Genomic DNA, 26900 nt, shown 5'->3' with positions numbered 1-26900 from the left:
AAAGATCACCAGAAGAGAACAAGTTGTAATAGCCCGTCTTCGTATTGGCCATACCAGATTTACTCACAGACATTTGCTTCAGACATCTCTTATGTCTGTCATAGACATCTCTTGTGTCAGAAAAATACCTTTTAATTTTTTTTTTCCATTTTGGACAACGTTTCCACGTGAAAAGGAATGAATGCAGAAGAAAATTAAATGCTGAACGTAATGTAAAGCTGGTAGATATTTGAGCCAATCAAACAAAACCAATTTGAATCTCAACAAGGAATAATCGCTGGTTTTGTTCATTGTTGAATTTGGTTTGAATTCATTTTCTAGCTATTATTTTAGTTTGTAGAAATATTTGTATTTTGCAATTATTTGCTTTAAAAGTTTGCAATCATGTGCTCTTTCTTGTCATGAACTATTGAGCAATACGAGTACTTTTAGAAAAATTCTCCCAAATTTCATTCATTTGGCATTCGATTCATTTTTTCTTTTTTTGCTTGCTACTTATTACTTAATTCACAAGGAGTTTGCCAACTTTCTACGGATTTTAGAACGGGTTCGCAGAGGAAAAAAGTTTGGGACTGCTGCTCTAATAAGAACAAATGAGAGACAGTAAAACAACTTCAACTCAATTTAATGACATAAAAATGAAGTTTTTGTATTTTTTCATAATAAAGATAATTTTTGTAATTAAAAATACAATATAAATCAAGTACAGTACGGTCACGCTTATCCAGGCTAACTGGGACCAAAAGGAACACGGATAGACGAAAATCTGGATAATTCGGGTAATATGGGAAATAAGCAAAAACAAATGTTAAGTGAGCAGAATTATTTTTAAAATATATATATATATATATATATATATATATATATATATATATATATATATATATATATATATATATATATATATATATATATATATATATATATATATATATATATATATATATATATATATATATATATATGTAAAGATTTTTAACAAAATTGCATGGGATCATTTTTCGCAAACACTTTATCATTTATAGTTCAGCTTCAATAGTGTCAGACTGACGTTCCAAGTACGTCATGATGCTTGTTAGATTACTATAATCTATGCAGGGAGCTGTATATTTAATCAAAATAAAGATCGTATATTTGGCTTAATTACCGTTCCGTTCCTGCTGTTACAACTTAAAATTATTATTTAAGTGCATACTAGCTATGTCGCCCGGCTTTGCCCGGTCTACCTCAAAAATAAAAGTTAAGTGAAGTGACGAGTGTTCCACACTCAAGCTTGAACGAAAAAAAAATCAGTTAAATTTTTGCGGCAGATGGTGGAAAAATAACCAAAAAGTAAACATTTTAAATCCCCTGATTACAGGAAAAGCCTTTAAAACAAAAACAAGAATTTTACTTGTTCATATTCTAGAAAAAAAATGGCTACAGATCTTTCGTCTCAATCATTTTCTTCACCGCTATAAATTTTAATAAAAGCATTGTTGCGGAAAGTTGAGATGAAGTACTGAATAATAATTTGAATGGAGAAAAGTCTTCGAAAAATAGGGATTTTATGTTGAAATCTAAATGTCATAATTAATGAAAGTTTTTAATTGATATCACCGCTAATTATTATTGGAGGATTATGTTAGATAGCCAAACATAAAGACGGGAAGACCATCCATCGATACCTGGTTCGATGGTCTGTTCACTGTCGTTCGGGAGAAGTTACTCTGACATAGATGTCTACATATATACATAGGTACAGTTCAGTTTTTAATTACAAGATTATGCTTTTCTTACTCTACAAATTTGATCCGGATTTACCGAAGATTTGGATAAAAAGGAACCGAATAAACAAGATTCTACTATAGTTAAAAATTATAAACGAAACTGAAATGCAACACTATTAATTTTATTCCTAAAAACGACGAAGAATATTTTCAAACGGAAATCAAAATTGAAGCGAAGCATATTTTGAGCTATTTTATGAAAATCGCAAAAGAAAATAGGATATTTTCTTTAAATCACCGTTCGATAAATAAATCAATATTTACTCTTCTAGAAATAGCCGGTCTTCACCAGAAAAATATTGTTAACTTGAACCGGCTGTCTTACTCATTTCAGTTTGGATATTATCGGAGATCTTGTGATAAAATAAAAGAGCTCTGGATTTTATGCCTTACTGAAATATCTGACAAAAAGAAGTCATCGACTGCGCTTATCTCAATTTATTTTTTGATACAAACATTTTTTACGCTCAGTCAAGGTGAAATTTTTTAGAAATTTCTTTAAACATATGATTTTTTCCAAGCATTACAAAAAATAAATGATCGAAATATATTCGAAAGGGATAGTCAAACGGCTTTTTGTCGTCTTTATTAATGTTTCCATTTGACTTTTTTCGCTCATGGAGAACATTTGTCTTTTTTGTAAGTGACATGAATTCTTCAGAGTTTTAATTTTCCTATCATTTAATCCAGCTCAGAACCTTACAATGCTTTTTCATCTAAACTGATGTCTGGTTTTAACATTTTAAAAGCACTTTTAATAAGGTATAAATTTTTCGCCTAGCAGTTCAGGGAGAGATTATTTATTTTTCACTTTAGTTGAGACGGAAATCGTATTTTTAAAAACATAAAAATATTTTCTAAGAGTAAGGCTCGTTTTTCAAAATGGTTTTGCAATAAAAAAAACTATTTAAGGTTTATTCATTTCTTTCTTTTCTATAATTTGATTATCTTCCCCATTGATACAAAATGAGATGTGATGAAAGTGGAGCTAACATCGAAAACTGAAAATGCTGTCTTAGGGTGGATCTTAGAAGCTGTGAAAAAAAATCTGATTTTTTCGTATCTCATCCTTTTATTTGGTTCCATTTACCATAAAAATAAAAAATGAAAAGTTTGAACGGTGTACTAAAATATTTAGAGGTAGCTCAAAAGCCTCAAAGTTTAGAAAATATAACAAAAATTACGATTTCTCGAAACGTAACGATTGCGTTTGAAATTATCGCATTAATTTCAAAGTTTTTAAACATTATTGTACACATCACCTTTTAATTTGAAATTCATAATGTATTGTTTTTCCAAATCTAAAGGTTTTGTCACTGCTAGCTGGATACTTTGACTTTATATGGTATGTAATAGGAATTGCTGTTGATTTTCCTCACAGGTAAACCGATTGTCTTGCTTAAAAGAGCAGTTTCGAATTTGGTATGATTATTTACTACTTCTGGGTCTTGAATTACTGTAACCATTATCGGTTTAACAGACCCCGCAATGTGGGAGGAGGCATCCTTAACGGGCCCAAGAAATTCAAAGAAATGTTTTTAAAAACTAGCACTAAGACTTATTAACGTTGAAAATACGCACTGCTGGCCTCTGGGGACGCCCCTACAGATTTTGATGCAGGGGGAGGGGTCAAAATTTATTGATCCGGGCCTGTCGTTTTTCATGTTCTAGACCATATCCAAGATATCCAACTTGAAGTTGGGACAATTGATCTAATATCATTGACTCAACTGCAAAAAATTTTCGTAACATTTTACTTTTAATTCAATTAAACTCAACACTGGTATTTTTAGAGTAATTTTCACTTTAACTCGAATTTCATTTTACATAGCAATCACCAACACCGTCCGACTTTTAGTTGATATACTGACAGCTGTCAAATGAAGCTAATCAAACAAGTCCTAATTAATATTGCATGTAATTTAGCAAAACTACTGGAATTTGATTCTGAAATGCTGAATTATTGATGACTATTCAAGTAGCGATCTCAAAAACAGATGAGTGTAAGAAACCGTGAAAGTTTGCAGTGCCTAAGCTTTCAAATCTATACAAATTATGAACATTTGAATGTCACTTAGCCCTTCTCATTTTAAAAGGTATTAAAATTGAGCATCGGATATTCAAATCTTGAGAAAATATAACTTTAGATATCCACTAGACATAGTGGATTGCTCACTGTGGCATAAATATTACTCCCTTAGCTAGAGCAGCAAAAAAAGTTAGTAATGAGCTCCAGAAATTCGTTATAAGCCCCTATTATCTTTGGTTTGCTTTTTTTAAGGTTTTTGCTTGCACCCCCCCCCCTCCACTGTTGCTTTCCTTTATCCTTATATCTTCAGAGCTTTGCAAAAAGTTTCAATGAAGTTCTGGGTTCACTATTCCAATAAAATCCCAATGCTCTTGAAAACGTATAAACCGCGCAATCTTCAGGAGATTACACATCTCATGCGTTTTTCAAAGACTGAACTATTACTTAGTTCATTAAGATAAATAAATACCTTTGTGCTGAACAGTAAAGTAAGACAAACAACGTCAGAAAAAGCACAAATTTGCCAATTACAGCAGACACGTGTTTCGGCGTTACAGGGAACGCCTTTTTCATTGCAAAAAATAATGAGCTTATGGATGAAAATACATCCGACAAAAGCCAAGAGCAGACAAGCATGCAGCTTAAAAGATAAAAACAGCGGATTAGCCAAACACCAGTGACAAAGTTATAAACCAATCAGGAAGCAATAGGAATGCAAGCAAAGGCCAAGAGCTTTCTCTTAGGTACGAAACATAGAAAGAAAGAATTCAATTGGACCAAGATTAAGCCGAAGCTTAAACAAAAAGAAAAGAAAATGTCAGTAACCGTGAACCGCAAGAAAGGAAAAGCTGAATGGAAAACCACGAAATAAAATAAACAGAAACAAAAAATATTCGAAAAAAGGGAAAAAAAAGGATAAATAGAAGAAAATTGGGGGTCAACAAGACAAAAGGGTACGAATAGGATCTTTAAGAAAAGAGAATGAAAGTTTATTAATAGGAGAGAACAACACCTGGAATTGGAAACGTTTTAGAATCTTAGCAACCTGATAGCTTACAGATGGAAAGAATGTCAAAACCACCAAATTCTTCTTGCTTTACTTAGTTCATTGTTTGATGTTTTCTTGTACATGGTAGATGTTTATTTATTTGGCTTTTTTTTTTCAGTCAAGAAATGTGTACAACTTTCAAAGTGTACTGAAGCATTAAAATACAAAAAATGTTAATTCTGAAACTTTTATCAATAAACAAAAACACAAAATCCTATGTTTGCTACGCACTTGTCCGTTTGTACTTAGTTTAAATAAAAATGTTAAGAGAACGGTTATCCAAAAATCGAGTGCAATAGACAACCCAATTTTCATTTAGAAATCAGTAAAATAAAACCACCGTCACCTGTTAAAATTATAATATTTATCTTTTGTTTTTCTAGAGGAAGCATCCCCACGTACTTTTCCGTTTTTTTCCGGAAAACAAAGGAAAACATACATGCGGTAAGTAGATTTTACTTTCCGGTAATGATTATATACTTTACTTATTTTGTGAAACAATACTATATAAATACGAATATGGGCTGTTTAGTTACCATAGTGATTGGGGCCTGTTGGGGTAAAGGTAACCAGAATTCCAATGTTTCAACTTCAGATCATTCCCTTTCGTTAGTGCATTGTGCATTGTGTTCACTCTCTGAGCGTAATTGGGTATGAAAAATTTGTCTTTATGACTATTTGTTAGTGAATGAAATCATGTTTTCTTTTACCTCAGAGGCTAGAGGGTAAATTTAAATACCGTAAATATTTCCACCGGGAAGTTGATATAAATAGATTATCACACACTATACACAATCAGTTTCAAAGGTTTAGAAGTTATACAGCAACAATAAAAATCAATCAGTGGCCCGTAGGTCGCATGCGACGCGCTGAATCCTCCACTGAATTTAATGAACTGAATTTAAAACGCATTTAGCGTGTAAAAAACACTGATCATGTAGTTTCATTAAAAATTTTTAACTTCCAGAAAAGTGAAAAGAAGGAAAAACTCACTTGTTTCTATTTACCCCAGAGTACGGTATGTATGGAGTAAATTGAAGCACCTCAACAGCATCTCAAAAATAACTGGGAAGGTGACATTCATAAATAAAAAAATTTAGTAACCTTCCACATGGGCAGCAAAGTAGGTTGAAACCAGTTACTTTGCATTTGTGGACCTGCAGGAGAGGAAAATGCAAGACCACTGAATTTTAAACAGCAACTTCGTCAGTGGCATCTTCAAACAGACTTCAAATAATGACGACTACGCAATTGTTTAGTAAAGTGTGGAACTCACAGAATCTCTCGCATGTGTTTCCAAAAATTACCACAAGTGCGGTAATAGAGTTTGTTTTTATTTAGCCAATATTTCCTTTTGCCCCAACTGACTCTATTTTCGATTCGAATAAAAGAAGTCTCAATTTCGAGAACAAAGGGAAAACAGATGTGGAAAAAATAACACTTTTGTCTAAGATCATCTCTAGGTTTTTCCACTGTCAAAATTACTGATCCAAGCATTCAATATTAATCATACAAGCAAAACGATAAAGATTTTTTTTTTAAATGTTTATTATTTTGCTTGTTTTCTACATTAGGTAAATGCAGAAATTAACGCAATTAATTTTAAAAACAACGTGCAGCAAACAATTGTGTTAACAAGCTCTAATTCTATTAAAGCAATTGTAGCTACGATATTAAGTCTCCTGGAAAATTATAAGCCTTCAAAAATTTTTAACTAAACACAAATTATAATTTTATTTGTAAAAAAGCGAACTTTGTTTTTCCGTTTTAACTCCATCATGAACCTACTGAACCTAAAACCGATAATTATTGAAACGTTAAAGGGTAAGTAATTATGTTTGCTAACAATTCTATTTTCTATTGTTGCCATAGGTAACACTGGGATGCATGAGTGGGGATTCAAGCAATTCAGAATTCGACCACCCACAAGAATTAAGGTAACCTAATTCCATCCATTTTTCTAATTTAACAATTTAAGATTTCACTGTTCTGTTAGTTGTTCATGATGTTTACACAAACTAAGAAAAAATTAACTAAAGAAATACTTCATAGCTTTATATAATAACTTTATCTTATCAGTTTTTAGTTTTATTAGTAATGTGTTTCATCAAAATTAATTTTGTTTTATAATTGAATAAAATTAAATTTCGCAATTTACTGGAATTTGAAGAAAAGGTTAAATAGTTTTAACGCATCCCTTTTATCAACAAATTATTTGTCGTAGAAATCATATGTAAAATGTTATTTCATTTATAATGTTCAAGTAAACATTTTTAAAGAAATTTTGTTAATTAAACTGCAAAATTATACTTGAAATCGTAGCTTTATTGTCAAACGGTGCTACGGTAAAATACTAGTTTCTAAATGAGGTTATTTAATGAGGTATGGTTAAATTTATGAGGTAATTTAATTACGTTTACTTCCTTTTTAATTGTTTTTTTTTAAATTTCAAAAGTTTACATCTATACGCTTTACAACTCTATCTCTCAATTTCCTTTCCTATTACGAAAAAAAAAATTTTTTTTGTTAATTTAATTGTGCACACAAAATTTTACTTAAGCACCAAATGCATTCCATGAACTAATAAACAATCCTGATATAATGGCGACAACTGTTCATAAAAACTTCCTCTTTCAAAGAAAAAACATCAAATTTAAATACGCTTTAAAATCATTCAAAACCTCGCAGCTACGCGTTTCACACACAAGTTAAATTATAAAAAGATACCTTGGAAGTATCCAAATCGAAAGAAATTGCAAATGAAAAAAAAAACCAATAAAAAATATCACTAAGCAAAGATTAATCATCTAAAAACATTAATAATAGGTAAAACAAAATAAGAAAACGCCAATAAAAATGAATGCCATAGCAAAAAAAAAAAAAAAAAAACAGACTATAATGTTTAATTCGAGCAAATGAATTTCATTTGCTACGTAGCGTAGGATCACGGGGCTCGTTATTTTCCGATCGCTAAGGCAATAAATTTTGACAAATGTTAGGCATTGGGCAATGTGGTGAAAATAAGCAATCTTAATTTCTCAGCCAAAAAAATCAAGTGAAAATTCCCCTGCTCAAAGAATAAAGAATTCATCTGAAATGCTTAGGGCAATTGGAATAAAATGAAAATCCTTGCTTACCTGAAGAAAAAAGAATTTCATTGAAATATGGGTAATAATGAAAATCACATCTCCCAAGAAAAAATATTTTTATTGAAATACACACCCCAGTTGAACATCGATCAACTGAAAACCTCTCATGTATTCCTATCAAAAGTTATCACGGCGTTTATTTAACTACTTAATTAATTTTTTTTAAAAAAGCATTTTTAATGAGCCTCCAATTTCTGTGAAGGTCAATTCCAAGAAAGTGACAACTTTCATAAAAACATTTTATTTCACTAATTTTATTGGAATGAAACTATAAAATTTATTCATTATACTTGATTCGTTTACGTTGAATAAGGCAAGTGCAGTATTTTTAATTATTATTTCGTTAGAAATAGGTGATTAGAAGTAATTTCGAGACACAGTTATTGCTTTGAAAACTTAGCAAATCGCAGAACTTAATTTCAGTGAAAATTTAATGGTATCATATAAAGCTACGTACAACCAGCTTAGATAACACGTTACTTTAACTATTAGTATTGAAGAGATCATTTCAAAATTTTTAGCACTAAGGTAAAACACCAGTAGTCGTAACTTCTTCAGTAGGGGGTTGAAAGCACACTAGTGCAAGGTTGAAAGCATACTAGTAGTGGTCACAGTGAAGTGCATTTTTAAACTGTAGGTCTACAATATAAATTGCCATTCTTGAAACGCAATGAACGTTTTATAGCCCAACGCTTTCTAAATCTTCCTAATTTCAAAAATGACAGAATTTCAATTTGTTCAATTTTTGTCAATTTTTTCTGAAACCTCAAATTTGATCCAGCAGTGGCTACTCCAAAATCTGAAAATTTCAATAGTGGCCAGCTGACATTCTCTCATTCGCAGTATTTACATTACTTACTTTAAATTTAAATAACTGATTAATAAAATTGAGTCAATATGATAGTTACATTAACTACCAACAAAAAATCATATTATTATTGTAATTTTTTTCTTCAAAGTAAAAAGTAAACTTTAAGTGGCCACGACTGAAGCACTGGTGTTCTACTTTATAAGGTTCTTTATTTTTTTAATGTTTAAATCATGTTGTTTTCTTCGGAATCTTATATTTCAAACTTCACTTACCATTAGAAAAAGTATAATTTGAAACAAATTTCGGTCTAACATGATTAATGCTACGTAGAAATTCATTTGGCACTGAATTTTATTTAGGAATGCTTAAAGCATCCAAATGTGACATTGCTTACTTTGATTGGGCACTAAAACATTATTTTGGGAAGGTTAGTAATTTTTTCTAGAGACTAATAGATGTACGTGTATTTTGAATACATGTTTAAAAAAAAGTGTCTTAGGTTAATTATTATGTTTCAAAAAAAAATATGTTTTATTTTTAGAGAGATGTCCGACAAGTGTACAAATTTATCGAACTGGCTTTAGTGATAGACCAAGCTATGGTAAGTTAAAATCATTCCAGGAATCTACTTAAAAACTAATGTGATAACTTTTTAAAACCTTTTTCGTCCGATAAAATATTTTGAGCAGTTAAACTTATAGCAATTATTTTTTAAAGTAGTGCATAAACACTGAAATATATATTTACATTAATGATAAACAATTGATACGCAAGAAACGAAAATGCTTATACTTGATAATAACGAAACTGCTAATCTTCTTGAAGGCAGACCTGGATTAATGTGTGATACAAATAGTCTTTCCATTCGCATTCTGTACGAAAATTCTATATAACATGGTACAGCTTGGTGCAAGACCCATTAGGGCAGAAACTGCCTACTTTTTAATTTGAACTACTTCTTTTTGAGTTGAAAAGTGGACCAAGAGACCTTCTTTGATGTAAATTTATTCATATAACTTTCATTTAACGTGGTTGTTGTTATAGCAACTAATTTAACCTAAAATATCTCAAAAAAAAAAAGATTGCAACGCAGGTATTAGTATCTTGATTTATTTTATGCAGGTATTATATCTCAAGTCTTTTCTTTAACGTGTGTTCCAAATTATTTTGAAATGAATCTGAAACTTAATTGAAGCAACTTTTTGGTGCAGCTTAAGTTAGGAGAAATTTTTCTTGCTAAAATTCCAATGCAGTATTGAGTGAAAACGAAAGTAAAATATTTCTGCCACCTATTTCTATGATGGTAGAAAAACATACTACAACAAACTACAACAACACCAGTAAGTTTGCCTCAAAACTTTAGAGAAAGATGTTTAGAGTTTATTTGCACTCAATAATAATTAAAAAAATATCCATTTTTTTCTTACAACAAAAATTAGTCTCACTTAATTCCTTATTCCAGAGATTAATTTTTAATCTGAGGTTTCCATTTAAATAATTTTTCTCTCAGGACTATGAAAAAATTTTCATTGCTAAATACTCCTCCTTAACTTAATGCATTATCATCTCTAACTCTTACAATTATAAAAGGAAATTTTATTTCTTAGTAGATGCCTGAATTCTCAGTCTAACTCAAGTGTTATCTTCTTTCATATTGCTTTTAATAATCTTAATAGGATTTCAAATGCTCAGAATAACTTTAGAAACCATCAAACAGGGAAACTTAATAAAACATCTGTCGAAATTTCCAATAATTATTCGTCGGTAGGTTATAAACAACATATGGTTTCAATTAATGAAATTAAGTAGAATACTTCATTTTAAAATTTAGAAGTTTGTTCGGCGTGATTAAATCGAAACGATGTATTAAATTAATACTAATGAAAATTCTTAGATACTATTAAACTTATTTGTTCAAAAGAACTAAAAATAACAAGAAACCCAGTTTCACGTGCATTTTTGCACACCAATTTCTTTCAAATATACCAAATAGAAAGGCTTAAACTTCCTCAATGTAAGAAATGGTTCATCCAATCCAATTAATTGCAGTTCAAAAGTTGTTTATTCTCAAAACAAACAATGAAGAGAATTTCAGGAATGCAGAGTTAATAACGTGATATTGATTTTTGTTTCCAGATTCAGCATTCCAGTTCCAGATAATTTATTTTGTAATTAATTCCCTCCATTGTATTTTTATCTAGGTATGATTCTATTCTAAGAAGTTCTGATATCTGATATCGTCAAATCAATGCATTTTTAATTACGATTAAGTTTTCATGAGTTATATTTTTATCTAAAAATCTTTTTTCGTTCATAAAATCTTAGTGATTTTTTTTAAAGGGAGAAAAAAGGATTCTTGTTAAAAATGGGAAAAAGATTCTCGTTGTAATAAATTTTGATCCTAATTAAAAGGACTAAAAAGACTTTTAAAGTAATTACGTGAAGCTTAATTTATTTCATAGTTGTTTCACGTACTGCTGACGGGTGCTAATAAATAATACTTTGTTAACCAATCTTTAAAAAATTTTTGCTAACTCAAAGCTGAAAAGTACCTGTAAAAGCAGTTCGTCTTCTTTCGTATTGATAAAACAGTGACAACAAAACGTTACTGAATTGTTTCTTCAAAGTTTTCGATGTTTAATTCGTCAGATACGTGAACTTAATTCATTTTATTTTTATGGATTTTTCTTTGTGGGGGGGACTGTTTAATTTATTTTTCGTGGAGCTGTTTCCCATAAGATACTAGTAAGGGAAACGATATTTTTAATCACTATGTAGAAAATTTCTTATAAAAACGACTGGCCAATTTAGATTCCAAATGAAAGCGGTTGTTATTTTTTCATCAACATAAAAGTTTTATAGACTTAAAAAATCAAAATGAATTTACAAATACTTCTTCTTTATTTGCAGAAGAATTTTTTTTTAAATTTTATTGATGATCTTGGAAGGGTTTTGACCCTCCCCCCTCCCGCAGAGTATTTCTTTTTGAACTGATATTGTATTCAACAACAAAATTTTATTTCCTAATCTGTAAAATTACGCTGCTCTAAACCTTTCAACTTTCCTTAAGATTTTTAACTGATATTTTTATTTTATGATAATTCATTCAAATATGCTTCGTTCCTTTTTAGTTTGAAAACAGAAACTCTACAAGAGCCGAAGTAGTGAGCGACGCCATACAAATACTAAATTGTGTCGATATGGTAAGTAATTTTATAACTCAAAAATGGTGCAGAAGCTTAAATTTTTATTAATTTGAAAAAAAAGTCGATTTAATTTATTTGTATTTTAAATTCAAATATACTTAAGTACTTTTACTCAGTGTTTTGAAATTCTTTCTTAAGGAAATATTGCACTCAAATACTAGACGGAGGATCCAACTTCAAAATAAAATAAAAAATATGATATTGCTATGGACCAAGTACCCGACATTTCATTTAAATATTTCTGCTTTAAAGCAATTCAACACATTTATAACGTAAATGTTATAGAAATAATCACTTATACAGGGTGTTCCGTTTTAACCTGCAAAAACCTTGATTTTCGCAACCGTTAGTCCTAGATGTATACGTCCAATTGCAAAAACATTCAAAATCAGATGCAGAGTCAAGATATTAAAAGTTTGAAGAAAAAAATATAAATAGATAAAAAAAAATGCAATATTTAACTTTTTACACGGGTCCCAGGTCCCCTTACTTATGTTAAGGGAAATTTTCTACATTGAAAAATCATTCCAACAGAAAAAGTTTGACATTAGTAAGATCAATGTTCACCGAGCTATGAAACGCAGCGTTTTGTGACTTACAGCACTTTACACTCGCAGTTAATAACACCTTTGGGGGGAAATATAGCGGTTAACAAGGGTTTAAAATAATATGCGTGCATATAGTGTGATTTTTCACATTTTTTCTGGTTTTGTAGTGTGCTTTTGCGTATCATGACATAATATTTGCATTTATTTTGGAATAGCAATAAAAAAATATAAATATTTATTTACTTCGAGAACCTGACATTCCTCTGAAAGAGTGATAAATTCCAATCTCATCTTTTGCATGGTCCCTTAAAACTTTAAACTCGAATATCTCTTTGTGTTTTGGTCGCACAAATGTCAAGTTTTTTGTGTCAGTAATAGTTTTCAATGGAGATTATTTCTCTAAATATTAGTTAGGGGACCTGAAGTCCATATAAAAAGTTAAATTTTGTATTTTTCGGCTCATTTTTGTTTTTGCTTCAAACTTTCGGTATCTTAACTCTGCATCTGATTTTGAACATTTTTGTAGTTGGAAGTATGCATCTAGGGCTAACAGTTGTGAAAATAAAGGTCTTGCAGTTTAAAACGGAACACCCTGTATAGTTTGTATATCAAATGAATATAGCAATTGCTCAGATTAACTCTGATAATATCATATTAATAGTATTATATATGTATAACCTCCTTACTTGATCATTTTTCACTAAAAAATCGACACACTAAGCAAGGGTTATCATAATTAAACGACATTTTACATACATAAAGACAAAATTGATAAAAGAGTTTACAAAATGAATGTAAAATGATGAAAAATGATGATTTATTCCCGGAAAAATCCCTCAGTTACTCTCAGTTACAAACTGTCACCCAAAAGAAAGGGAAGAGTCGAAAGTTGACACATTGGAAGTTCTGTTTCCTTCTGCCCCAAGAAACCCTACACTTGTTACACGTAGCTCTTCAATGGCAGTGAAAAGCATAAACGTGTTAATCTATTGTGCTGGAAAAAATTTAAAGAGAATAATTTCTATAAAATAGCAGATTTGTTTTCATTAAGCAATGAAAAACATTTTTGTACTAAATGCGTAAAAGCATACGGTATTTATTTCAAGAATGAAAAAAATATATGTTTTTGAGTACGACAACTCTGAAGGTTACCATTCGTAATATGTAATTTTCCTATCTATTTCCAGTATTTCAGAACAGTAAACACACGAGTATCCGTCGTTTACGTTGAAACGTGGGCTCACGGTGACCAAATTGAAGTGACAGCAGACGTTCGGCAGACACTTTTGAATCTCCTCGATTACACATCGAGAAAACTGTACAAAGTAGCCAAAGATGCGACGCATCTTATTACGTAAGTTCATTTTGGAACCACCATTTTTTTAATATCAAAACCAGTTTCTCTCAATTTACTAAAATTATAAATGATTTTACGTGATAATTTGAAAGATGTAATTACTCTAGGGGGAGATAAAGAGAAGTATGACAACTTTCATAGGTTTGTTAATAATATTTCAGTTTATGAATATTTTGTTAAAACTTTTCAATTACTTATTAAATGTTTTATGTATCCAGGACAAACGATTGCAAAAATAAAGATCTTGCAGAGTGGTTGAAGTATTGGACGAAACATTGCCAAATTTCATTGGCGTACGTAGCAGATCATGGGACTTCGACTTCTACAATTCAAAATAGTACCATCTCAAAACTCTACTTTCCAATTTTTTGATGTTTCGATATGTATTGAATTAGTTCATTTATTTTTGACTTTTTTAGCAATATTTTTAAGATGCATTACGCCTTCTTTCGTGATTTTTTCTTCTCTATGTTATTTTTACAAGAAAATTGTCTAAAAAGAGATGTAATAAAGATCAATTCCTCAAAGACAGCAATAATTTTAAAAGTTTGAAATCGGTCATAGGTTTCGAGAAATTAATTGAAGATCAAATTTGCTCTGCGCTTTTACTACGTTTATTTTATAATAAATATAAAGCTGTCACAAAACATGAAAATAATTGACGTATTTGAAATATCGGAATTACTCTATTTTAGCATGATAATTGTTTAAATAAAGAATCATTTTTCTATACTGCAGCGGAAAACATTTCCGGGGCAGTGAAGTAGGAATGGCTGTTCCTGATAGTATTTGCACAGCTAAAGCGGTTGGAATAAGCGAAGTAAGTAAAAAATAAAATTGATTGAATTTAACCTCAATCTTTCCATATCTGTCAAGTACAGAGACCTAGTAAAACATTGAAAAAAAGAAGAAAAAAAGGAAGAAAACACAAACAAACAAACAAGGATTCAAATTTATAGCGAACATGTTGCGCATTCTTTTACATTGCACAAACAAAAACGGCATTTTTCAAAAAAAATACTTTACAATTATATAATGCGGATTTCCTTGCAATATATATATTTTTCAACGTCAAGTAAATGAAAAACAGTGATAATGTTTAATATTTAGCAAAAATATGGACTGGCTAGAAAATTAGTCATACTTTCTGTTAATAAGTCAAAAAAAAAAAAAAATCTCAATAATAGTAGTCTTTTTCTTCCAGGGAATATTACAATGCAAAAAATTTTTTAGAATGTTTGATGAAAACACGAATAGAAAATTTACTTCTGAAAATATTTTTAAGTATCTGAATACATAAAATTTTAGAAACAAGTTACCATTCCTTAGCCATGACTAATGTAACATACGGGTCATTCTTCAAAAAGAGCAACTTTTCTGTCACACGCCTTTTACTGTAAAAATTTTAAAGAACATTGCAGTGTTTTAATTTAGTGTCATTTACAGGTTTTAGATTCATCAAAAATATATATCATTAAACCTGCAAACATTTTTTAATAATAATTTTTATTTAAATATATTTTTGGTTCACAACGTGTGAGTTCTCACCTCCGAACTAAAAGAATAACTATAAATTAATCCATACTTTAATTAAGAGAGCTTAATATTAGATTCCCGCTAATCATTTCAATAGCTGATTGTTTGCACAATTAACAAAATTACTACATTGATATTAAATTTGCCTCGATTTTTAAACATTAAAAAAAGATCTCTTTTTTTATTTACGTAAACATGGCATTTTTTAATTTTTTTAATTTATGGGGAAAATAATTGGAACTTAGCTGGGCCATTCTAGTAGGTAACACTTTCATGTAAGAAGGGGAAAAATAGAAAACAAAGATTTCGAAATTGAAAAATATTTACGTTCAAAAGTTACATTCTCTGGAGAACGAACCATATCAGACAGCTCGGTTATCACATCCAGAGACTGCAGTTTCGTTCTTATTAGAACCCATCAGTCTGGATTAGTGAATAACTGAGTTGGAGGCAGATGTCATCTAACTGAACTTGGGAGGGTCAACAAACTGTTATATGAAGTAAATTTATCTCACTAGCGAGTGTTTGCCGCATGGTGCGGTTCGATTCGTGAATTGAAGGCAAAGCTTGGGTATTCAGCAATAACTTACCGCCCCTAATTAGGGGCGGATGAGTTCTAATTAGAACGAAACTGTAGTCTCTGGGTATGATAACCGGACTGTTAAGTATATTGCATGTACATAAAAGTTGTTAGAACTTTTTTCGTGGTGAAAACTTTTTCGTGATAAGAATAGTAGTATTTTCATTGAGTCTACCTTTTCTCTAGGATACAAATATATATGAACCACAATTGGTTGCCAGCACGATAACGCATATGTTGGGACATAATTTAGGAATGGGTCATGACCACAGCGATGGAACTGGACAAGGTCCAGGTAAGTATTTTTAATGAAAATAACACGGACAGTTAGCACGATTTGTAGTTATAATGATGTATGAGTAGAATTTTCAAACAAAAATTTTAAACTAAAACCATATCACACTCCGTCAAGAGAAGTGAAGTGACCCAACTCAGAACTTTCGAAAAACGTACTAACTATTCATTCAAATCTAAATTTAATATTTTTTCCCGTAAACCTCGCACAATTTTAGCTTAGATACAGAAAGCATGGTGGCGTAAAAACGATATAATCAATGGTGTTTGCGCCATTATGCAAATGCGCTGTCCGCAGAGGGCAGCACAGGTGACTGTGGACATAAAACAGCTAAGCTCCGTGAGAATGGGCGGCTTCCTACCTGATGTATCCTAACAGCATTCGGACACTCGTCCGTTACACTGCATGTCGCAGAACTTTTAAAAAACCAAGAAGGGTTTTAATTTTATTTATAATGTTATTTTAATTAACTGTACATATGCAAAGTTAAATGTAATAGTTTTAAGTAAATCTTAGTTTTCTTGATTACAATCATTACAAGAGCAAACAAATGGTGACACATCATTTAAATTTCATAATTTAGAAGAAAAATTTCCGAACTTTAAGTATGCATTATTAATTTAGACAAAAAAACTAACCATTAAACATACCTATACTTTGTACACTTATTGTAATATTTATGGCTAAATCACTTAATGCTACGATTGCGTAAAACCTTTGTTTTCTCCAATGCTGCTTTTCTGCGTTGTGTCATTTTCCTTGCCATGGTGCAATATCATAACTGCACATGCTGTCTTTAAAAGTCCTTAAATACCTTTATGTTTTGAGAAAAGGTTTCTACATTCTTACTTTTTTCTCCTTCAGATTTACGTAAAAAAAGAAAGACCCCGGTCTTATCTTTATTCATAGTAATTCAATTATTTTTAATACTGCTTAATGGCTTTGTTTTCCTTATAAGTATCTGGTAATAACTTACTTAAATACAAAGTGAACCAAACGAGGGTCGTATATAAAATTTTGCACAACAGTTAATATTTCGTTCAATGTTTCAAAACAAAGATTTCTACTGTTCTGACTTCGGACTTTTCTTGAGTGTAAGAGTCTAAGTTCTTACATTTTTACTCTTTATTCCTTATTCCGTTGGATCTTGGTTATTGGAAAGCTTTTAGGATTTTAAAAAATCGACCAATTTATTCGAAAATACGGTTGAAAATTATTTTCTTTGAAGTTTCGCTTGATTTCTTTCCCTCTCAAATTTGTACTATTTTTTGTTGGTTTTTTTTTCTCTTGGGAATGATGTTTTCTACACGTTTCTCCACCGATCTTTGCAAACAAACATATACAAATAATTAAACAAACAAGATGGTGGGTGGACTATTGAAGTTATTAATCGATCCCATGACGATCTTCGCGTTATTAGCAGGACTGTCTTATCTACTCAGTAAACTAAACACTAAAGCAATTCACAATAAAGCAACATAATAAAATTACATTATGCCTCTATTTCATTAAAATATTTTTAAATGTTGTACTGCGATTTACCAGTCATTTTTCTAGAGTTTGACGGAAACAGAGCTAGAGATAAAAAAACCTGCAATGAGTTAGAATATATATTCATAAAAATTTGGATCATAATTTTGCTAAAGAAAATAAGGCATTAAAGCGATATTTTTCAGTCCATGGGGGAACGGGAATTGAAACTCAGGACTATCGAATTATCAGAACAATGCTTTAACTAAGCTGAAGCAATGGATAATAGGAATAGAATAAATTGGTGTTTTACGACAAAACAATCAAAATGTTAATTGTCTCTTTATTTTTCGGCAAAAGTGGTGAAATTAATCTTTAAAATGATCCCTTACTTCTGGAGTTTGATAACATGTTCAGAGAATTCTGGTGTTATCACAAAAAACACCTGCGAGAAATAACATGCACTACCCGTGAGTAGTATTCGCGCTTGACGGCAGTAATTCAAAAATCCGATTTTTTTTAAATAGTAATTTTTTGAAACACAGTCACAACATACATTGTTGCGATTTACCATGCTAAATGTTTTCTTTTCTGCTTTAAACGCAACTGTACGGCTGTGGTTCAGAATCGTACTGTGAGTTAAGATTGTGCATATACTCAGAAGTGTGGATCAAGATTAACCTGAGGAAAAAGAGTCATTCAAAGCCGGCAGAGCCCACGGAGGAATTGACCCCAGGATGTTCGTGTTTCTAGCACGACGCCGCACAGTGGTTCAAAACGACAAAAAAGCGGAAAAAATTCAATAACTTTGAATATTCTCAAAAAATGCTTTGGAAACTTGTTAAAATTGTTGCATGGTAGTATTTATCTTCATGCTTGCTGATCGTATTCACTGCAAAACCCCGATTTTACGTCCCTCGATTCTACATTATCCCCACATTTTACGTTTTTTATCATCAGGTCCCAGTTTTTCCGTACACTAATAATATTAATTTAACCCGGATGGAAAGTTTGTTATTTATGAATTTTCCGCATTTTACGTTTTCTCTTTTGCAGTTAAAAAAAAGAGAAAAAATGTTTTAAAATTAAGAAAAGTGTTTCCCTCTGTGCATTTTTAAATATAATCCACTATGTTGAAAGTTAATCCATGAAAACAGAAACGCTTCTGCTCCATCCGTAGCTGACCTTATGGACTTTTCGGCCGCCAATGAACATGAACAAGAAGAAGAAACACACTCGTCTCTTCTTTCAAACTGCATTTAAGAGCTTAATAATAGTGAAAGACTATTTTCTTTATCATAAAGACCAGGAAAAAACTTTGCTAAGTGTTCCAATCCTGGGAAGATGTTGTATTTACTTTAGATTCAATAACTCATTATTACTGAATATTTTCAACCTAAACGCCCGAATTCGTTACTTAATGTGATAGAATGATCTAAACTGGTGTGTACAATAATGTTCTTTTCGTAAAATATCGCATCTTTACATTTTATAAGCGTCATCGTATCAACCTTTATTACTATTTTTGTTTCCTTATCTGATTTTTGTTTTTTATACATTTCTCGTATTTGGCGTTTTCCCATATTTTATGTATTTTGTGTTTGATTCAGGCCTCTGAAAAGCGTGAAATCGGGGTTTCTCTGTAGTTCAAATTCATTTCTGTTTTTTGTAAAAGATATATATTAAATCAGTCGTATGCCACACGCAAGGACGCAAGGTTTATTTATTGCAATTGATACTCTCGAACAATATTTTCTGGCAATGTTGACAAACTGAGAAGAGCTTTATATTAGAATGATTTCGAAAAGGAAATCAGAAATTTCAAACGTTTAATGATTTTCTAATTTCATTGTTTTATGAACAGAATGGTTATTTAACTTTTTATATAGAATTCTGTCTGAGTTTTTAAATTTTCTTTCTCATATGTATCTTCTTTCAAGCCAAACGGGTCCGGCAATTGTTATTTTCAGGTTACTACATTGCATGTAAAATAATGCTCCGCATTAAGCCATAACAACGTAAATCTGTTTTTAGAAAATCTTCTACATTTATTGATGAATGTTTCAAAAGCCCCAACTTTCGGAAACAGTAAACAAACTTTTTTAGGCTCTCCTGCAAAGTAGTGAAACTCTGACATACGTTAGTCTGGAGCATATCAAATTTGATGACCAATTTCTTTAATAAAAAAGTAATTTACCCCCGTCATATCGTTACGAGTTTTTTTCTAACTTATTATATTAGTATTCGTAAATAGCGAAGATCAAACAAAAACATCTGCCACGACCGCAGTCGCAGGTGGTCGCAGCTAAAATGTTGTTGCTTATTTGCAAGAAGGATTAAACTATTGATATATATATAAATTTTAGCCCACCAGAAGAAGCCGATAAAAGTATATTCCACAATACTTTTCATTATATTTTTAAGAAAATAATGTTTTTTTAATTTCAGGTAGGTTTCAATTTTGATGAATTTTTAATTTTTAATTACGATGTAGTATGCATCCTATAAGTATGAAAAACCAATCAGAAATGACTTTTATTAAATTTTAGTCCTCCTTATTGAACGAATGAATTAAAACTGAAGTATAAGGCGTAGGTCCGAAAAAAGTAAAAACATAATTGTTCAACAATCTCGGCCTTTTTTTTGTAAAAAAGATTTTTTTTCCCCCAAAAACTCTTATGGAGTAAGTTACTACAACTCAAGGGCTATGTAATTAGGTTACACTACGAAATATTTTTTATCTTGAAACTAAAAAATGGCTATTTTTCCGCCCTTCAACCACTGTGCGCCGCTCTAACTGCCTGAGCCTCAATTGTGGGGCACTACACATAAAAAAAAAGAATAATAAAACAAAATAAACCGATTATTTTCAAATAACTAAAACAATGTATGGTTGTATTTATTTTAAGCGGTGAAAAAAATCTTTAAAATGCTTTACATTTGAAATTTAATGAATTATTGACGTAGTTATGGCATTGTCCCCCCAAAAAATACCTTTGAGAAATAATGTATGGTTACTGTTCAATATTCTGTACTTTTTCTTTATTTTATGACTACTAAATCATGCTATCTTATATTACAGAGGATTGCAAGTGCCAAGATTGGTGGAGTTGCATAATGTCTCAAAACATACTGTAAGTAACACTCCCTAAAGCAACATAAGATGACTAAAAAATATTATATTCAGTTTACTGAATCAAAATATTTTTGTAATACATGAAAACACCGCCAGCACAGTCAATTCCAGCCGAAGACTGCAGTTTCGTGCTTATTAGCACTCATCAGCCGTCATAGGAGTGACCGAGCTGAAAGTGGAAAACCTCTTAAGGAAGCCAAGTGTTCCAAACAAACTGGTAGCTAATACAGAATTAGCACTGACCAGACGAGTGGCCGAAGCAATGGCCTTGCCTTCAATATTCGAATTGAACCGAACCATTGCTTCGGTCACTCGTCTGATCAGTGCTAATTCTTTATTTGCTACCAGTTTGTTTGGCACTCTTGGCTTCCTTAAAAGGTTTCCCACCTTCAGCTCAGTCACTCCTATGCCGGGCTGATGAGTGCTAATAAGGAGGAAACTGCAGTCCTCGACTGGAATTGACTGAGCTGGCGGTGTTTTCATGTATTTCTGCCTTAGCCAATGGGCGGTAACTTACTGAATATTTTCGTAATGTTCCTTGAAAGGGTTCGTAGAAACAGAAAAGACTTTACATCTACATTGAAACTACAATAACCAATGTCAAAAGTGTTAGTTTTACAAAAAGCAGTCGTAAAAGTTCTTAATTATTTTCTGGAACTTTTATTTTTTTTCATATTTGTTCCGGATTGATCTAATTTCTATGCCAGAGCCTAGCAAAATTCTAAACATGAAAAGCATGAGATTATTGTCTCATGCTAGCTGCTACACGTTAGAAATGCACACGTAAATTATAATTAACTTTAATAGCATATTTTAGTTGCGAATAACGTTGGTTCTTGTATTAGCTCTAAGTAAAACAACCATTAAAATCTTTAGCAGTTGGCTTGTGGTTCAAATGGTCCAAATGGCTTATGGCTAATTAAAATCTTTAATCTTCTATGAATGTTATTGCTTTTACTTAATAATAGGGCGTTGCATCACATTAGTTGTCGTTGAACCGAAAGGTTACTTAGTGAAGAAATTTGAATCATAAATTAAATTTGCTCAAAATCCGATATTGGTTGTTGTTTTAAGAATAAGTATTTTTTTTTAACGTGGATTAATCTTTCAACTGTTCTCTTATTTTTCGTTTACTGTTGTGGTAAGCATGTTCTAGTGAACAGATATTTTGAAATTCATTCAAGAAATAATTACAAGTGAAGTAATACTTTTTTAATCAAAAATATGTTACTTCAGTCGTTTGATTGAAAATTTATCATCTAATGAAATTTACTCACGAATTTTTTATATTTTTTAAACAGCTACAAACAAAACTCTTCTACTACATTTTTTTTGACTCATAATATATATTCATAAGAGATACATAATATTAGAGCATAATTTAAACAAACATGTGCACATATTTCTTATATTTGTTTATTTTTATAGCTTAGTCTCTTGTGTATTTTTAGTGTTGCATCCAGAATTGACTTCCATTTTTTCTCATCACCCAAGAATTTTTTAAAAATGCATAATTCAAAATCTGAAAATAAAAGTTGTAATTACTATTATAAAATGAACTAAAAATATTTTCTTAGTAATAACTTGACTTTTACTCTCAGAGGAGAAAGCAAGATACAGCCATATCATTTTTCAACGTGCAGTCTTCAAGACTACATCCGTGCTCTACGGGTCGGGCATGGTATTTGCCTTTTCAACAAGCCAAACCAGGTAATATTTCAAATTACGTACTTTGAAAAAATATTTGTTGCTTTTGATGTAAAGTATAAAATAATATTAGTAGGAATAGTAAATGGTACGCATTTACGAAATATGAGCATTTGGAATTTCACAAAATGAAAGTAGATGTGCAAAATCATTATCTTTCATACAATACTTAAACCTTTTTGTGATAATTCATGTAGATTTTGCTTTTATCTTAAGCTTTGAACAGTTTAGAAAATTTATAAAAAAGAGTAGAGGGACAGTATTAATGAGTTTAAATATTTGAAAATAATCAATGCTAATTTAATGGCTGTTTGAACAATCATAGGGAGCTCACAAGAGCATTCGAATAATTTATGCGGAATACATTTGAAGGGCTCGGAGCAGAAAAGTGACTAGCCACAAGAAGTGACTTTTTCATCAAAATTTTTGTTTCTCATGACTAAAATTGCAATAAACCTGACAATGGACTATATTATTTTTAGAAAAATGTACCTGGTTTTAGTATGTTTAGAATGTATAACATAGTGAATTTGAAAAATTCTACAAATATGTTTTATAAGTTGGAAGTTGGCCTGCTGAAAATTTCACATCATGTAGCATATCACATTCTTACCCCGAGCCCTTCATTTGTAGATCACTTTTCGGCGTTGTATGAAAACTAGTTAGTCTTTAATAGTTTCTCAGGCAAGTTCTTTGAGCTTTTAAGAATATGAAATAATGGACCTCGGCTTTTACCTAAGATTGTATATGATAAGGATGTGTTAAAAAATTCAATGAAATTTCGTGGCTTTGCAAAATTTTTTTAAGTAATGAACACAGCTTGGGAGGGGGAGGGTTCTCTTATACGGTGTAGAATGATATAATCACAGAACAAAAATTACTTTAAAGAATGCAACTTAACAATTATTTTAGACAATTCTTGCAGTTAATAAACTTAAATCCTCCTTGAGACGAAACTACTTAAGAGTGCAAATTAAAAAATTGCCACATCCCATTAAAATTATTTGTAGTGAAAGAAATATCATTAACCTAGCATCAACAATTTAATTGCTAACTTTTGTGTAATATTTAAGTCCTGCACATCACATTTTTCTCCATTCGTAAAATCTTTTGGAAGAGTCCTTCTGTTCAGGTCCACTCCATTTGTTTCTTCGTGTTCCTATATTCCGAACTAGTGGCACCTGCACGGCTTTGCCCGTAGTAGAAAATTAAAAGGTCTTTTGGTTCGCTTGTATATTTACAAATAATGTATGATGAATTTCTCGCCAATTGGCTTGCCCATGTTACGGTTCCACGTTATGATAACTTTGTAATTTACTCGTCCATCTTATGATAGTTTTGCTCGGGAAAATGTTTTTAAAATTGGAATAGAAAAAGAACAAAATCGAATTTTCGAAAAATCGCTTCGAGGTGCACACCCCCATGCTATAAACTAATTCTGTGCCAAATTATCATGAAAATAGGCCGAACGGTCTTCGCGCTATGCGCGTCACAGAGATCCTGACAGACAGAAAGAGATTCAGACAGAGAGACTTTCAGCTTTATTATTAGTAAAAATAAAGAAGTCACATTTTTCTTCATCGTGAGAGAGAAGAAAGGAAAAGAAAATGGTGCGATCTAGATGCTTAGACTTTTTGCAATGGGAGGGTTTCGACGAATAACTTGTTGAGCTTAAAATATCAATACTACTGATTACCTGTTTATTTTAAAATCGATTTTAATTACATAAAAGGATCGACTTACCTTTAAAATAAGGTATGACGAATTAGCCTTAATTCTAGAATGAATAGTCTAAGAGCTGATATTGATTAGCTGCTTAGGTTGTATCCATCACTTATCAGAGTAAAAAAAAATATTTTTAGTCATAATCTGGACACCGGTCGTAGCCAGTTACGTATTCAAACTTGAAATAGTAAGAATACTGAGCATACTGCCTAATTCCAAGCTTGTTTCATAAGCTGCTGAGTATTTTTTAAAAGCAAATCTCTTAACGATGTGTAACTTTACCTTTATCTAAAAGCAGGATACATTTATCTTACTGTTTCATCAGTGCTAATTATTAAGAGTTCCTAATCTACAATATCATTTCACATTTTTAGGTAACATTCACTTTAGAGTGGATTAATTCCTTATTGTTTTTTTTTTCTAACTTATATGCATATAATAGCCTGGTCACAATTGAATCATAAAACTGTTCATTTTCTGGCTGTGTTCAAAGCCATAGCCATGATTGAACGTACAAACACAGTTATGGTCATTTATCATTTTATATAGATTTAAATAGTAAAATTTATAATGTGCATCCATATCGAAGAATTTTAATTTATTTCAACTTCACTGCTTTAAGCTCTAAACTTTGTTTTCAACAAGAGACGGTTATGATCAGCTTCAAAGCCGTATTTGAATGCATATTGTAATAGATTGTAGCCCCCGAATGAAGCAGGAAAAAAGTGTTTGAAACAGAAAATATAATTGTAACAAGAGAAAAATGCAGGTTATTTTTGCTCTATACTATATTGCATTTCAATGCCCAAATGTGATACCTTCTAGATTCTCTGACCACGCAAATGATATCATACACAATATTCCACTACTTACAGTGGAAAATTCACGTGGTCTGCACTCATGAAGTATAAAAGCCAAAATAATAAAAGATTTTTTCTCTTAACATACTTGTTTTTTTTTTTCTTCTTGCTGCTATAATTATTAATCGATTTTTATTCCATTACTATTGCTGATTCCTATTTAGTGAAAATAATTGAATGGATGAAAAACAGTGTTGTGATTTACTAGGGTCTGGTGGGGGAAAGTGGTCAATGTGGTAAAGTGGTCATACGTCAAATAAATGGCTATAACTAGGAAATACAAGTTCGAATGAATGTGAAAATTTTAGTATAGAGTAGAGCAGTTAGAAACTACATTTTGAATACAAAATTTTACAACTAGCAAAATTTTATTTGGTAAAAAAAATATTTTGTGCGAATATAAAAAATTTTAAAGTCTAAACACCTCTTTTAACTTTCTTGGGAAATTTTGTTTGCTAAAATTATGATCAGATTGACCGCACAGGATGCTTCCTACATGTCTCAAGAACTCTTACTCATTAGCAGTTAGCTGAATATATTTTAGATAATTTTTTAGAACCATTTAAGTAAGATGGGGTAAAGTGGTCATACTATTAGGCTTAAACGAATACTGTTCCTCTAATGTCAGTTAATCGTTAAGTATAAGGCAGATATAAATTAAACAATAATTTCACTTAACATGTATTGTTTTTACAGTAAATTGAGTTAAATAAACGAGTATATGCAAGTGCATATACTCATGTAGGCACGTATATAGGCGTATTTACATAAATGCACCAATAAATACTTATCTAGGTCTCTGAAAGTATTTTCATTCTATACAGATATACATTCAACTATACACGTATGTACTGGCTTATACTCGTATGTATACGAACACTTATATACTCAGGTATACACGTACGTGCTAGAGTAGACACTTACATACAAGCATATGATATAGAAGTATACAGGGTAAGTTTAAACTCTCGCTTAAATTTTTAAAGGTGTTAGAGGGGAGGATAATAAGTAAGAATCATAAGGAACATATGGTGGTAAACACAATAATGACGCGCTACATGCACGCAAAGCCAGAAACTTATGGATGCAAAACAGGTCACAAATTCATAACACAAAGACAATTTTATGCAACATTTTAGGTCTCAGGAAAGTTTCAAAGTGATTGATGAAATTTGCGACCTGCAGTTGTAACACAAATGCGTCGCAATCACAAAGCACTCTCTGTTGCAACAACGAGATTTTTGAAACACTTTCATCAGTCGCTGCGCCTTTGTTGCGATGCGTGTATTATAGCTATTGCAGACCGTAACTTTTAACAACTGCCCTAAGTATTTCTTTAAAACAAAAATGTTGGGTAAAATTATCTTTGTGCAACAAATTTGTGACATATTTTGCATCCATCAGTTTCTGGCTTTGTGTGCATGTAGCGCGTCAGCGATCATAAGTTCCTTATGATGCTTTGCTTCTTATTCTCCCCTCTCGCACCCCTTAGATTTTTGCCCAAGAGCTTGGATTCGCTCTGCAGGCGGTATACATGTATGTAAACGTATATACTCGTATATACATACATGCACTGGTGTATACACGAAAATGCACGTATGCCTATATAATCGTGTTTTCACGTATACATACACATATGCTCGTGCTTCCAAATATATATACATGAGTAGACAC

General features: G+C 31.2%; 1 protein-coding gene across 1 annotated transcript in view; it reads left to right on the top strand.

The window, feature by feature from the left end:
- LOC129216652 (disintegrin and metalloproteinase domain-containing protein 11-like) overlaps positions 1–26900 on the top strand; it is a 93098-nt gene that overhangs the window by 27729 nt on the left and 38469 nt on the right. Inside the window, exons 6-14 of the mRNA XM_054850869.1 lie at positions 5230–5290; positions 6719–6783; positions 9348–9407; positions 11938–12009; positions 13748–13914; positions 14656–14737; positions 16220–16322; positions 20881–20932; positions 22536–22644. Coding sequence (XP_054706844.1) covers positions 5230–5290; positions 6719–6783; positions 9348–9407; positions 11938–12009; positions 13748–13914; positions 14656–14737; positions 16220–16322; positions 20881–20932; positions 22536–22644 — 771 coding nt within the window. The remainder of the gene's footprint in view (positions 1–5229; positions 5291–6718; positions 6784–9347; positions 9408–11937; positions 12010–13747; positions 13915–14655; positions 14738–16219; positions 16323–20880; positions 20933–22535; positions 22645–26900) is intronic.

This window comes from Uloborus diversus, chromosome 2 (assembly GCF_026930045.1).
Source record: "Uloborus diversus isolate 005 chromosome 2, Udiv.v.3.1, whole genome shotgun sequence".
NCBI classification, from domain to species: Eukaryota; Metazoa; Arthropoda; class Arachnida; order Araneae; family Uloboridae; genus Uloborus; species Uloborus diversus.
Note: the sequence above shows the minus strand (reverse complement) of the source record. Positions and strands in the feature narration are given on the sequence as shown.